The 15,193-nt window shown below is 46.5% G+C and overlaps 1 protein-coding gene across 1 annotated transcript; it reads right to left on the bottom strand.

Moving 5' to 3' along the window:
• Positions 1-415: 415 nt before the first annotated feature.
• On the bottom strand, positions 416-14,813 carry TNFRSF10C (TNF receptor superfamily member 10c). Its single transcript, XM_528085.9, has 5 exons — positions 14,386-14,813; positions 5,751-5,856; positions 2,818-2,931; positions 1,972-2,080; positions 416-947 (listed from the first exon to the last, which is right to left on the bottom strand). Exons 1-5 carry the CDS (start codon positions 14,563-14,565, stop codon positions 557-559), a joined length of 900 nt encoding a protein of 299 aa, XP_528085.3. The 5' UTR covers positions 14,566-14,813; the 3' UTR covers positions 416-556.
• Positions 14,814-15,193: the final 380 nt, after the last annotated feature.

Here is a 15,193-nt window from a genome sequence, read left to right as displayed (position 1 = left end):
TGGGGCACAGGGCTGGGCTGGGGGCTGGGACACTGGACAAGGAGCCCTGGGGCTGGAGACAGGAATGGGGCCTTGCAATTAGGGGACACCCTGAGGAAGGGGGATGAGAAGGGGAACTAGAGTAAAAACCAACAGGTGGAAAATCTCTGTGTTCTGCTCTGACCAAGGCTGAATAAATCCCGTGACCACTTCTCATCCTCACCCTTGTCACCCAGTTGAGGAGCCGACTGCCCCCTGCCTGGCTGGGCCTGAAGATGGGAGGAACTGGCCCTGCCCTCTTGGACTTGGCTGGGAGATGTGTGGACCCCCAGCTCCAGGAGAGGGACTGATGAGACCAGGGTCCTGGGGGGTGCACGGGATGTGGGGATGGGACGATCACAAGGAGGAGGATAGAGCCAGGCTGGAGACACCAGGACTTGGGGCAGGGGCAGGCGTTTCTGTCTGTGGGAACACAGCAGAGGGAGGCAGGGCAGAGAGTGTCCAGTGCCCCCGCCCTCAGCCAGCGCCTACCTGAACCTTTCAGGTAAGGAAGGAATTTCTTCCACAGTGAAGTCTTTCAAACAAACACAATCAGAAGCACAATTAGAACTATGATCCCTACGATAGTGCATGAGAGGTAATGAGAAGAGGCAGGAGTCCCCGGGCTGGTGGTCATTTTCTCTTCAGCAGCTGGGGCAGGAGTCCCCGGGCTGGTGGTCATTGTCTCTTCAGCAGCTGGGGCAGGAGTCCCCGGGCTGGTGTTCATTGTCTCTTCAGCAGCTGGGGCAGGAGTCCCCGGGCTGGTGTTCATTGTCTCTTCAGCAGCTGGGGCAGGAGTCCCCGGGCTGGTGTTCATTGTCTCTTCAGCAGCTGGGGTTTCCACAGTGGCACTGGCACCAAATTCTTCAACACACTGGATATCATCCCAGGACGTACAATTACTGACTTGGACTTCCCCACTAGGGCACCTGGGTACACACAGAGAGGGAGGTGAGGACTCCTGAGGGAAAGCTAGCCAGGTGGGATAAAAGGGGAGCCACCCTCCCTCTCCAATGTCCCTGAGAAGGCGTCAGGGGAAGGACAGCCTCCTGTCTGGAGGGGGTCCCCCAAGTTCCCTTGTTGAGGCTGGGGAAGGGTCTGAGCATGCGCATTTCAGCCCCTCAGCCTCCCTGCTCTGGGGCCACAGGAGCCTTCTGGGTCGGGCACACACTGAGCTTCCCTGGGCTGCAGAGGAGGCCTGCGTTAGGAGGAGCCACACTCCAGGGGAAGGTCACGAGCCCTTGTGGCCACAAGCTGAGCCCCTTCCTCCAGTCAACCCACAGTACAAGTGATCTCTCACCCCCAACTGTCTGCTGGTTCCTCCCAATCATGGCAAACATTAGGGGGCCAGAGAAGAACAAATTACTCTTGGCCCTTAAAGCCCAAATAGGGAAAAGACAGGACTTATTGAGGGATTGGGGCCAGGGGTGAGGCCGGCTGGATTGGCTCAGGCCTTCATGGGAACTTGAAGGAGCTCCACCCACAGCCTTCTTATGACTTTTGTCGGCCGTGGCCACTTTTGTCTTGATGGGTCCTGCCTGCATAAAAAATATTAAAAAGAACATTTTTTAAAACAGCTTGGTATAGCAACAAATACAACCCAGACTGGATTCAAGTGTTTTCTTCTCATTTCAAAGGGAAATCGCATTTCCTAGGTTTGCTGAAAAGGATCAAGGGATCCAGAAAGTTGCCTCTTGTGCCCAGTGAACAAGTTGGTCTGGCCAAGGGGACTCGTGCTGGGGAGGGTCTGGGAAGGGGCTGCTGCAGGGGGTAGGGGTGGGGACAGGCAGATGGACCAGGAGCGGCCACTGCAGACCCAAGAGACCCCACAGGCTCAGGGACACCCCATGGGTCTGGAGGCTCCATGGGGTCAGCGGAGAAATAGGGGTACCAGGTGACTCAGGTCTTCTCGGGTTCCTGAAAGCTGTCAGGAGCCCCTGGCTGCTGTCTCACCTGCTACACTTCCGGCACATCTCTGGGGAGTTTTCATTCCGGAAGGTGCCTTCTTTACACTGACACACTGTGTCTCTGGTCATGGTGCAGGAACTTTTATGTTTTTGATCTGACAACAGAGCATAAGGTTTTGGGAATGTGTTTCCCTGATGTATCCCTCGATCTTCCTTACCATCCACCCCCTCCCGCTCAGCTCAACCAAGTTCACCAAGGAGTTCTAAGGGCCAGTTTCTGCACCAGCACACTCAGGGCTCATACAGGACACCCACCCTTCAGCTGTCACCAGCACTCAGAGGAGTCATAAAAAGGAGCATAATTCATTATTTATTACATCAGATTAGGGGAAAAGCATTGTTTAGATGCCATGGTCAGTAGCAAGGGAGGTGCAAGGGCATCATCTGAGAGACTCTGCAAGGAGACGGAGGCCTTGGGGGACTTCCCCAAAGCCTGGGCCTGCTGGGGAGGAGGAAGGGGCCTGAGAACCTGAAGGCTGAGTGAGGCCGAGCACCTGCCAGGAGCACAGAGCCTGGGGGAGAGAGCCTGGCCCTGGAGCAGACCCGTGCCACTGCTGAAACCTAGCCCTGTCCACTGGGCCAGGCCTTCTCTATGATCTAATGATCCCCCCACCCTCTTGCAGCTGACAGTTTAGACGATTTCCCAGCCAGGTGGCATGCATTATAGAAAAGATTTCTTTCTATTTTTTTAATCAGTCAAATATATAATCATAGAACAGGGTGATGAAGACCAGGTTGGGCTGGAACTTGGTTCCCTGACTCATGTCGGCTACAACTCCCACCTCATTGCCCCACATTCCACCTCTGGACAAGAGGTCCACACATTCTGTACCTGATTTACAAACTGTACATGGGAAGCAAGAAGGTTCATTGTTGGAAGCGTTGGTGTAATCCACACCCTCTGTGCACGGGTTACAGGCTCCAGTATGTTCTGATCTATGAGATCCTGGGAAGGGAGAGAAAAGCCAATGAATGAGTCACCACAGAATTCCCAGAGGCTGACAGTGGTGGGGAAACTTCTTTTTTGGCCCTCACTGGAATTGAGACAGAGAAATCCACTGTTACAGGCTTGGTCTTGTCATCCATTCAGCATCTATTACATACCTTTGACTGGCACTGCTGACAGAAATATAATACAAAATTCAAATTCTATGCAAAATTCAAATTCTATGAGAGCCATATTAAAATAGTAAAAAGAATGAGGCCAAATTAATTTTAACAATATAGTTTTAACCTAAAATATCTGAAATACTACGTTTCAACATGTAATCAATACACATCATTGAGATATTTTATTTTTTTTATGCCCTGACTCACAAAATAACATCCAACCTACTGTACATGTGATCTGCCCATGCTGGTCCACCTGACCTGTTTGCTGTCCACTCACCACAGTGGCCCCCTGTCTTCGCTCAGTCTCCCCAAGCCCCCAAAACCTGGGGTTCTCATTCCTTCAGGGCCTTCTCAAGAGCACTCTTCCTGGCTCTCTGCAAGACTGGCCCTGTCCAACTTTAAATATCAGCTCAAATCACCATCCCTGAGAGGCCCTACCAACCTTGTCTATCTCACCTATCACTTAACTATTCTTCATGGTTCCCATCAGGACATCCTGACTGTTATGTATATTCATGTGTCTTTTTTTTTTTTGAGACAGAGTCTTGCTCTGTCACCTGGCTGGAGTGCAGTGGCACAATCTCGGCTCACTGCAACCTCCAACTCCCTGGTTCAAGCGATTTTTCTGCCTCAGCCTCCCGAGTAGCTGGGATTATAGGCGACGCACCACCACGCCCAGATTTGTATGGAACTACAAAAGACCTCAAATAGCCAAAGTGATCAAACGAACAAAGATGGAGGCATCATACTACCTGATTTTAAAACATGTTACAAAATTATAGTCATCAAAACTGAATGGTAATGGCATAACAATGGTAAATAAACTGATGGAACAAAATAGTGAACCCAGGTATAAATCAATGCATTTACAGCTTATTGATTGTGAGAAAGATACCAAGAACACAAAATGGGGAAAGGACAGCTCTTCAATAAATGGTGTTGAGAAAAGTAGGTTATTGACATGCAGAAGAATGAAATAAGACCTTTATCTCACATCATATGTAAAAGTTAATTCAAAATGGACTAAAGATTAAAACATAAGATCTGAAATGGTAAAACTACCACAAGAATACATAGGGGAAAATTTTCATGATGTTGGTCTGGGCAATGGTTTCTTGACTATGACCCCAAAAGCACAGGCAACAAAAGGAAAAACAGACAAATGAGGTTACATTAGACTAAAAAGGTTCTGCATGACAAAGGAAACAATGAACAGAGTGAAGAGACAACCTACAGAATGAGGGTCAATATTCAAAAGATCCAAGATTTTGGTTAAAATCCAAAATACACAGGAACTCAAACATCTCAGTAGCACACAATCAAATAATCCAAGTAAAATGGATACATGGGCGTGGGACCTGAATAGACACTTCTCAAAAGGAGACATAGAAGTGGCCAAAAAGTATATGAAAAAAATGCTCAGCATCACTAACCATCAAGTGCCAAATATCACTTCACACCTGTAAGAATGGCTATTACCAAAAAGACAAAAGATAACAAGTGTTGATGATGATGGGGAGAAAAAGGAATGCTGGTACACTGTTGGTGGGAATGGAAATTAGTACAGCCATTATGGAAAACAGTATGGAGGTTCCTCAAAAAACAAAAAATAGAACAACTATATGATCTAGCAATCCCACTATTGGGTATACATCCAAAGGAAATGACGTCAGTATATTGAAGAGGTATCTTCCCTCCCATATGCATTGGAGCATTATTTACAATGGTCAAGACATGGAATCAACCTACGTGTCCATGGATGGATGAAAAGTTAAAGAAAATGTGACACACAGATACAATGGAATACTATTCAGCCTTTAAAAAGAAGGGAATTCTGTCATTTGTGTCAGCATGGATGAACCTGGAGGATACTATGCTAAGTGAAATAAGCCAGGCACAGAAAGGCAAACACCTCATGATCTCACATATGTGGAATCAGAAAAAGTTGGTCTCATAGAGGTGGAGAGCAGAATGGTGATTACCAGGGCTTGAGTTGGATGGTGGGATGGGGAGATGTTAGTCAAAGGATACAAAATTTCAGTTAGACAGGGAGAATAAATTCAAGAGATGTATTGTGGAACATGGTGACTACAGTTATTAAAACAATGTGTTGTACAGTCCTGCCTTCTATCCACAGGGAATATAGTCCATGGAACAAACTCTGCATATACTCAAGTCCCTGATATAATTTGGGATAGTATTGCATAAAACCCATGCACATATGCTTTAAATCATCTCTAGATTACTTGTAATACCTAATGCAATAGACATGGTATGTAAATAAGTGCTATACTGCATTGCTTTTTATCTGCTTTTATTGACGTATTATCATTTTTATTTCTTCTGCATATTTTTGATCTGTGGTTTGTTGCAACCATGGATACAGAACCCATAGATAAGGAAGGCTACAGAACCCACAGATAAAAAGGGCAAAGAGGGCTTATCCCAGGGCTCTGTATCCATACAGCTGAAAATTGCTGAGCAGATTTTTAAGTGTTCTTACCACGAATACATGATTAAGTATGTGAATTAGCTTGATTTAGCCATTCCACAATGCGTACATATTTCAAAACATCATGGTGTACATCATAAATACATACAATGTTTATCTATCAATTAAAAATAAACTGATTTTTAAAAATAAGAGTGCACCTGCTGGACACTCCTCCCCCTCGAAGCTGTGCCTCTGTTGCTGTGGGGCCACTGTCTGCTGGGGAACTTGTTCCTGCCGGGCAGTGGTGGCAGAGTAAGCTAGGACCTGTGGGGACAAAGGAGTGATGGGCGTGAGTGACTTCCAGACCTCAGCTCTCCCAGGCTCCATCTCACATTCCCTTCACCCCAAGTGACAAAACCCATCAGAGCTTGGACATTTTTTCCAGCTCCAAACTTTCATTCTTTCGTACCTGTGTTTGTCCCTTGGCCTGTTAGGGCTAGCTATTTTCTAAAAAAAAAAAAAAATACAGGCAAGCGCGATGGCTAACGCCTGTAATCCCAGCAATTTGGAAGTCCGAGGCAGGTGGATCACAAGGTCAAGAGATCGAGACCATCCTGGCCAACACGGTGAAACCCTGTCTCTACTAATAATACAAAAATTAGCTGGGTGTGGTGGCACACACCTGTAATCCCAGCTACTCAGGAGGCTGAGGCAGGAGAATAGCTTGAACCTGAGAGGCAGAGGTTGCAGTGAGCCAAGATTGCACCATTGTACTCCAACGTGGTGACAGTGCGAGACTCCGTCTCAAATAAAAAAAAAAAAGAAAGAAAAAATGACAAGAAAAAGAAAAACACTTCTGTATCCTTTTCTCATATTATAACATAAAATACATTTACGCCAGATAATGGGAGCAAGAAGAGCTATTTTGTTTTTTTGATACAGAGTCTTGCTATGTTGCCCAGGCTGGAATGCAGTGGCTATTCACAGGTGTGATCATATCTTACTATAGGCTTGAACTCCTGGCCTGAAGTGATCCTCCTGCTTCAGTCTCCCAAGAAATGTGGATAAGAGGCACATGCCACCATGGTTAGAGAGAAAAGATTTTATAAGAATTTTAAAAAACCACACACATATGAGCCCTTCATGCAGAAATAGCATTTAATATATTTAGTTTCACCGAGTGTTTAATTGACCAATAGGTGAATTCTGTCTGTCACTCACACACACACAAATACACACAGACACACACATAAACATACTCAGTTTTACAAATGAAGGTTATAATATATATAACCTTACAGAAAGTCAGGATATAGCATCAAACATTAAGTAATTACTGCTTTACAAAGGACCTTGACAAGCTGCTCCCACTAAATATCAAAGAGTGACAAAAAAGATGAAACAGCAATTCAGGGATTCTGGCCATGATCTCTATGTTATAAATGACAACTAGAAGACAACTGGAGAAATCTGAATAGATCGCGTATAGATAGTGGTAATGTGTTGATGTTAATTTCCTTGTTTGTAGAAAATACACAGTAAAGAATTCAATAATAGCTTTCATCATGCCAACAGCCATTTTTTCAAACGTTTTTATTGTATAGTTTTTGTAACTTTTCTTTAAGTTGGGAGTGTTTTAAAGTAGGAAATTAATTTAAGCAAAACCAAAATGGTTACAATGAAAGCTGCTTATGTTGGGCTCAGTTCAACTGCCTGGATCTAAGCAAGACAAAAGGTAGCTTTCTTCCACATCAAAGCCTGCCTAGCAGTTGGTGACAGTGAAGCTAACGCACGTTTCCCAAATCATTCCTTCCCGGGCTGGAGTCCCTCTAGGTTCAGGAGATGTCTGTGTCTCCTTTCTCTGCTCTCACACTCTTACACCCTCTCATTTAATGAGGGGTTTATTGGTGTTTTTTAAAATCCTTTCAGAAGACCAACTTTTCATTTTGTCTTTTTTTTTTTTTTTTTTTGGAGACAGGGTCTCCCTCTGCCCTCCATGTTGGAGTGCAGTGGTGTAATCTCAGTTCACTACAAACTTTGCCTCCTCTGCCTCCCAGGCTCAAGTGGTCCTGCAACCTCAGTCCCCAAAGACAGGTGTGTGCCACAATGCCCAGCTAATTTTCGCATATTTTGTAGAGCTGGGGTTTCGCCATGTTGCCCAGGGTGGTTTAACTCCTGAGCTCAAGTGATCTGCCTGCCTGGGCCTCCCAAAGTACTGGGATTACAGGCGTAAGCCACCGCACACAGTTGGTTTTGTCAGTTCTTTCTGTGGTTTGTATTCTTTGATTTATGCTCCTTCCTGTTACTTTGTTTGGTTTAAATTTACACTTATATTTTATGATTGATTAATGTAGCTCCTCAGGCCATAATTTACTTTTTCTTTTTCTTTTTTTGAGACGGAGTCTTGCTGTCTCCCAGGCCGGAGTGCAGTGGCACAATCTCGGCTCACTGCAAGCTCCACCTCCCGGGTTCATGCCATTCTCCTGCCTCAGCCTCCCAAGTAACTGGGACTACAGGTGCCCGCCACCACGCCTGGCTAATTTTTTGTATTTTTAGTAGAGACAGGGTTTCACCGTGTTAGCCAGGATGGTCTCGATCTCCTGACCTCGTGATCCACCCTCCTCGGCCTCCCAAAGTGCTGGAATTACAGATGTGAGCCACCGTGCCCGGCCCATAATTTTCAAGTTTTTTCTTTTTTTGACAGCTTTAGTGAGACACAATTCACATAATTAATAATTATGATTATTCATATAATTCACCCATTTAAAGTCTACATTTCAGCAGTTTTTAATATACTTATAGCTATGCAATCATCACTATAATCAATTTTAGAATATTTTTATCACTCCAGAAAGGAACTGCATACCCTTCAGTAGTAACTCGCCATCTCCCCAACCCCCAATTTTTTAATACAAACATTGAAAGCTGTATATTTCACCCTGAGCACTGTTAGCCATTTCGCACCACTTTTCATGTGTTATATTGTCATTATTACTTACTTTGAAATATCTTACCTTCCCTTTTGATTTCCTGTCTGAACCACAGATTTTTAGAAGTGTGTTGTTCAATATCAAAATTTTAGAATTCTCTGTGGATATTGTTACTGATTTCCAGTTTAGTTTCATTAAGTTTAGAGATCATATTGTGTGTTTTATAGCCCAGAACCTGATCTATCTTGGTGAAAGTATCATGAGCATAGAAGGGAATGAGTGTTCAGTGGATGCTCCACTCCTGCTCTTTAAATGTCAGTTAAATCAAGGTGGTTGATAGTGTGCAGATTGCTTGCCACTTTACTGGCGTTTTCACCTAATCATGCTAGCAAGTGCAGAGAAACAGCTGATTTAATCTCTTTTTAATTCTACTTTTGTGTCATGTGTTTTGAAGATGTATTACTAGGCATATACAATTTGTTGTTATACTCCTTGAAGAATTAACCCTTTTAACTACAAAGGTCCCTTTTCATCTCCCATAATATTCAATGCCCTAAAATTGTTACAGTAGGCAGCTAGTTAGGTATGAGCAGGACAGGAGAGGGGTCCCCGCTTCTGACACCAGCAGTGTTGGGCGACCATCAGGTAGTTGATAACTGTGTCTCTAAAGTAATAACTGGTTACAGCCGATGCCAGAAAAAAGCAGTTTCCTAATACATAGAAAACACCTGAAACTGATCAGCAGCTTCCCAATAAGATTTCAGGAGTGGGGAGAAGTAAGGCAAGATCCTGGAAGTATGCCAACCTATAAAACCCCAACTCAGGCAGTCCGGCTGCGCACTGTTTCTCAAGTCACCTGCTCGGCCATCTTCCAAGTGTACTTTCCTTCTTTTCTTTCTGTTCCTTCCTTTCCTTCCTGTTCCTTCCTTTCCTTCCTGTTCTAAAGCTTTTTAATAAACTTTCACTCCTGCTCTGAAACTTGCCTCCATCTCTGCTTCTGCCTTACGCCCCTCAGACCAGTTCTTTCTTCTCAGGAGGCGAAGAGCTGAAGGTGCTGTGGACCCATACGGATTCGCCGCCTTCAACGTAGGGTAACTCGGATCTCATCCACCGCTAACAAAATCAACTTCATGTGATACTGAGATAGCCATGGCAGTTTTCTTGGCCTTACACTCTGCGTGGTGTATCTTTTTCCATCTATTTACTTTCAACAGACAACATCTGTGTCTTCCTTTTAAGGCCCATCTCATATAGACAAGATATAGCTGAGTCTTGCTTTCTCAGCCCTTCCAAACATTTCTACCATTGAACTGTAGTGCTCAGTGGATTTACAGGGAGTGCAATAATTGATATAGTTGAAATAGACCTGTACGTTTACCATTTAAGCGATGATTGTCTAGTCTAATTTTTTTACTCCTTTTTCCCCTGCACATTTTAATGTTAATTACCTTTTAGAATTCCATTTTAATTGGATAAACTGACTTTTTATGCATACATATTTCCATGATCTATGTGCAAGTGCTATAGGGAATACAGTATACACTCAAGTGTTTACATTCTATTGAAGGTTTTTTAAAAATGGATTCATTGAGGTATAATGGGCATGAAACAAAGTGTACATTTTTGAAGCATGTAGTTTGGTAGATTGAGACGTGTGTATACATTGTGGAACTACCACCACGATAGGAAAATGACATGTCCACCACACCCCAGAATTTCTTCATTCTTCAATGTAATCCTCTCTTCTGCTTTGCTCCTATGTCCCCAGCAATAATTCTGCTTTTTGTCAGAATAGATTGGTTGAATTTTAATAAGAAATGGAATCAGATGGTAAGCATTCTGTGTGGATTCTTTCACATGACATAATTTTCTGTGTTTTTCTGTTTTTTTGTTTGTTTGGTTTTTTGTTGTTGTTGTTGTGACCGGGTTTTGCTATGTTGCCCTGGCTGGTCTTGAACTCCTGGGCTCAAGTGATCTGCCTGTCTTGGCAGGACTACAGGTGTGAGCCATCGCACCCTGCCCACCCTGGTCAATTGACTATTATGAATTAAAGGCTATTGAAAAACAGCAGGTGCAAGAAGATCCTTTGACCTCTTTTGTGTTTCCTAAAAGCAGGAGATGAAAGTCCCCAGGGAAACATAGGACAATCTCCTTTTTTTTTTTTCTGAAAGCTCTGCCTCCCGGGTTCTCACCATTCTCCTGCCTCAGCCTCTCCAGTAGCTGGGACTACAGGCACCCACCACCACACTCCGCTAATTGTTTTGTATTTTCAGTAGAGATGGGGTTTCACTGTGTTAGCCAGGATGGTCTCGATCTCCTGACCTCGTGATCCACCTGCCTTGACCTCCCAAAGTGCTGGGATTACAGGCGTGAGCCACCGCACCCGGCTGACAATTTCCTTATTTTTAAGGATGAGAAGTCGAGGCCAAGAGGGTACTGTGCAGACCATGTTAGAATGGATCCACTCTCATCTTTTTAGCTCCTCACATAGTTACTTGCTTCTTCATGAGTTACTTGGTCTAATTCAGTAAATAAGTAACTGACTCTCACAGGTTCTTCCATGCCAGGTAAAACTTGAATTAAATAAATGTGTGTGCTTGTCTCCTGTGGACCTCTCTTAGGTGAATCAAATTCTCAGGTCCAGCTAAAAAAAAAAAAAAAATCGGGAGCGGGGGCATCTAAAGGAGAGCTTCGCTCCCCTCCCTGACCCTCAATGGTGACTGTAATCAAACCACATCTTCCAGGCCAACAGTACCACATCCTATGGCCCTGCAACAGCATGGCCTCTCTCCAGCACAGCCTCTCTGGAGGAGGGGGAGGCAAGGGTGGTGAGATCTCAGGCCTCCCTCATGCTACCTCCTATTAGTTATATAATCCCTGGTGTCACCTCTCCTACCACACTGTGGGCTCCAGGGAACAGGATTCACATGGGGTTCATTTGTCCTCCCAAACTCCGGCGGACTCCGGGCACAGGTGTTCTCAGAGTAAAGGGCTCACTGTTTACTTCCTGGATGAATCACTTTCCCCTCAAGCCTATGAAGTGCGCGCAGTTGTGGCCTCAGCTCAAGCCGAAGGACAGGCTCCAAGAGCCCTGTGAACTCTGCTGAGGAACCATAAGAGCTCCCAGAGGCTAAGGGCAGGACAGAGATCAGAGAAGCAGCTGCTCAGAGAACTCTAGCCCTGAATCTCATTTTGCCACTTGTAAAACAGGAAAAACAACCTACCTTCATCTCCCCGGGTTGTTAGGAAATCCACTACATGAAGATGTGCATTCTCTGGCTGGAAGCAAGACACCAGCTGCCCAACGGCAGAGGCTCGGGGCATGGCACTGTCCCCACTGTCCCCATCCCTGACCTAGAAGCTAGAGCCTCACTGCCCTGCCACTCCTGGATACACGACAGAGGACCAGAACTGGGACTGTGGCCTCTCAGTACGGCCTGGGTGAGTAGCCATCTGCAGCCACCTGGATGGAGACATTTCCTGCTCACTCTTCAAACTACAACCCGGGCCAGGCGCCTACCAGAAGGACAACTGGAAGCATGGCAGGTAAACCAGGCTGTGGCCCTGCAGTGCCATCGCTGTCCTCACTTGACGTCTGGCTCCTCTGTTCCTCCATGGCCCCTCCCGTGGCGCTCCACCCTAGTCTTCAGAAGCTTCTGCCCCAAGCTCAGGGAGCGAGTACCAAGGTGCAGGTAGGAACAGGGGCAGCCTCTGCTGGGTGGAGGACAGGTGCCTGGGGATCCAGTCCAGAGTGAGTGACACCAGCCCTGAGGCTGTGATTTGTCCTCCCACACCTGGTAACACAGCCCTCTGAGGTTTACACAGGGCTGCTGAAGATTTTTATCTCCTCTTCACTTTACAGGCAGGAGCTGGGGCCACACCAGAGTCACAGAGCCAGAGGGGGAGCACGGCAGGGCCCAGCCATTCACAACCTTCAATCTCAGGAGTCCTTGACAGCCTGAGAGTCCGAGATTCTGAGCCGTTGGAACTTCTCAATTACTACTTTGATAGAGAGAGGAATGGTGTGGAAGGACCTGGCACAGAGATTGGACCAGCCCAGCATTGACAGAGCCAGGACCTGGGGTCAGGAACTGAACTCAGCTCCAGGCTCATCTGAAGTCACCCTGACAGGCTGAGGATGGAGACCTTATCTCTATTCACAGGCATGGTGGGTGGCAGGGACTGGCCCCAGCTGACCAGGGTTTTCCAAGTGCACAGCTCGGAATTCAGTCTTCCCTGCTGTCTCATCTGGATCCCCTGGTCATCTACTCCCAGTACCAAAAAACTCCTATATCCTTGAAAATTCCTAATACCATGAAGAAACAAAAATACATAGCAATGTGATGTGTCATGTTTTACATCTTAGACTAGTAACGAATGAAAGCTAAGTGTAGCAAAGGTGTAGGGACACAGGCACATTTGTGGACTAGGTGTGACTGTAAGCTGGGTTCAGTGGTTTTTTGGAGGAAAATTCGTGAACATTTAAAGAAACTTCTGAAGTCATTTATCCCGCAGAAGGAGAAGTAGAATTCAACTTGGAAGGAGTTGCCCAATAAGCTGGTGTGCATGGATATGTGGACACACGATACATACAAGGGTATTTAGTACAATGCTGTTGGAATTAGCAAAGGCAGTTAGGATGGGATCTGACCAGCTGCCCCTAGGCGGCAACAGTGAATTAACCTGTGGCTTACCCATGCAGTAAAATACAATACCCTTGCTTAAAAGAAGATCAATCTGAATGTACTGCCATAAAACATCTAATGTGATTTGTGTTAGCTCCAAAATTTAAAAAAGCGATTGTGCATTGAAATGCATTTAATAAGGCAAGACTGATGGAGGGATCAAAGCCTCCTTTGGGACGCATAGAGTTCACATTCCCAAAACCGTGAAACTGATGTTGCTGGCCTTGTCTACGCAGGTCATCCATGCATTCTCTCTTCAGGGCCACTGTCCTGACACAGCCATTCTTCTAGCTGCCTCAGGTAAGTCCACCCACTAAAAACTATTTTAAAAGTCAGTTGTGTAATTTTTGAGAGGTGAAAATGTTACTGCTTTTCTGAATTTAGCATTAATTTGTAGAAAGACAACATGCAAACTCTCATGGTTTCTGTAACCTTGCTTTGGCCTTTTCTTTTTCTTTTTTCTTTTTTTTCTTTTTTCTTTGTATTACATAAAGAATCTTAAAAAGGGCTGTTAGCAAAAACCTCAATCAATCTGAAAGAGACCTAGAAGTCTGCACATTTTATACATAATATGTCCTTGCACTCACACTACTACCAATCTCAGTTTCCAAAGCCAACTCACAACAACTTTACACCGTTTATGCTGAAGGAAGGGGCCAGCCCCGGTCCTGCCTATGGGATACAGAGGGGACACACGGGTGGTAGTGGAAGACATTAACCAAGGCAGCACCTTGGTTAACCGCTTCCTGCCACTTTCCGGCTTCCTGCCACTTTCAGGACAGAGGAGGTGAAAGTTGCAAAAGACAGCGCTGAAAAGTTTTTTTTACTGGCTGTTGGTTAAACCGATCTCCAAGGAACACGTTTAAGAATGTAAACATGGGGTTAATTTTATTAACTAATTAATTAATTAATGAGAGAGGCAACCGCTCTGTGTCTTCCGGAGGCTCACTCTATGGGTTCCACCTTGACTCCCTCCCTCTCTGGATTCTGGAACTTCCCTCCCTTCGCGGGCTCGGGGCAGCCAGGGGGACCGCCTCTCTGCTCCCTCGCGGCCGGGTCGCTCCTGCCCAGCCCGGGGACCCAGTTCTTCCCCTGACTCCGACGGCGAGTTCGTCCTGCCCGGACATGCCCGGCCGCAGGTGACCAGGGCCAGGCATCCCTGCCGTGTCCCCGTCTCCCTGCCCCCTCCCGGCGCCAGGTGCTCTCTTCCCCAGCCAGGGACCGCGGCGGGGACTCACTGGCAGCAGGACCACGACGATGACGACGACGAACTTTAGGGTGTTGGGGATCCGGGCCACGGTATGGTTCCCGACGCCGTCCTGGGTCCTGGGTCGCACCCTGCCCCGGCCATCAGGCGGCCGGGGCGCTCTGTCCCCAGAGTTCCCTAGCGGTAGGAAGCGCTCCTTCACCCCTTGCATCTCTGGTCAAACTCCCAAAAATCTATCAGAAATCGTTGGCTGAGTTCGTGCGCGTGGAGAGGTTCCCACAGCTGCACTGCCAGAATCGGAGCGCAGCGCCTCTGAATTTATACCCGCGGGGAAAAAGGCGTGGTCACTTGTCACTTGCAGCGGTCACTTGTCACTTGCAACAGTCACTTCCAAGCACTCAGAAAAGGGGCATGGCCTCCCCTAGCACCTCCAGGAAGGCCTGGGTTGTGGTGGTGGGTGCATGGACGGACAGGAACTGGCTCTTTCCGGCAGCGGTGACCCAGGTCCTGCGGTTTGATTCCGGGTCCTGTCCAGGCTGTAGCCAGCAGAAGGCGAAGGAGCTGAGGCGCTGCCCACTGCGCTGCTGTAGTCTGGGTAGTGAGCTCCAGAGGAGGCACTGGAGGCCGGCCCATCCTGAGCCTGCTCCCTCCCCGGGCCGCCTGTCGCTCCTCTTCTTAAACCCTGAACTATTGAGACAAGCTCTAGACAGTAGCATGCAGTCCCACAACTTGGAGCTTGTCTCAATGGATCTAGAACTTCATCGCCCTCTGATCGCCGATCACCTCTGAGACCCACCTTGCTCATAAACAAAATGCCCATGTTGGTCCTCTGCCCTGGA

The sequence above is a fragment of the Pan troglodytes genome, chromosome 7, assembly GCF_028858775.2.
Source record: "Pan troglodytes isolate AG18354 chromosome 7, NHGRI_mPanTro3-v2.0_pri, whole genome shotgun sequence".
Lineage (NCBI taxonomy): Eukaryota > Metazoa > Chordata > Mammalia > Primates > Hominidae > Pan > Pan troglodytes.
The sequence above is the reverse complement of the archived record's forward strand: the minus strand, read 5'-3'. Positions and strand labels throughout refer to the sequence as shown.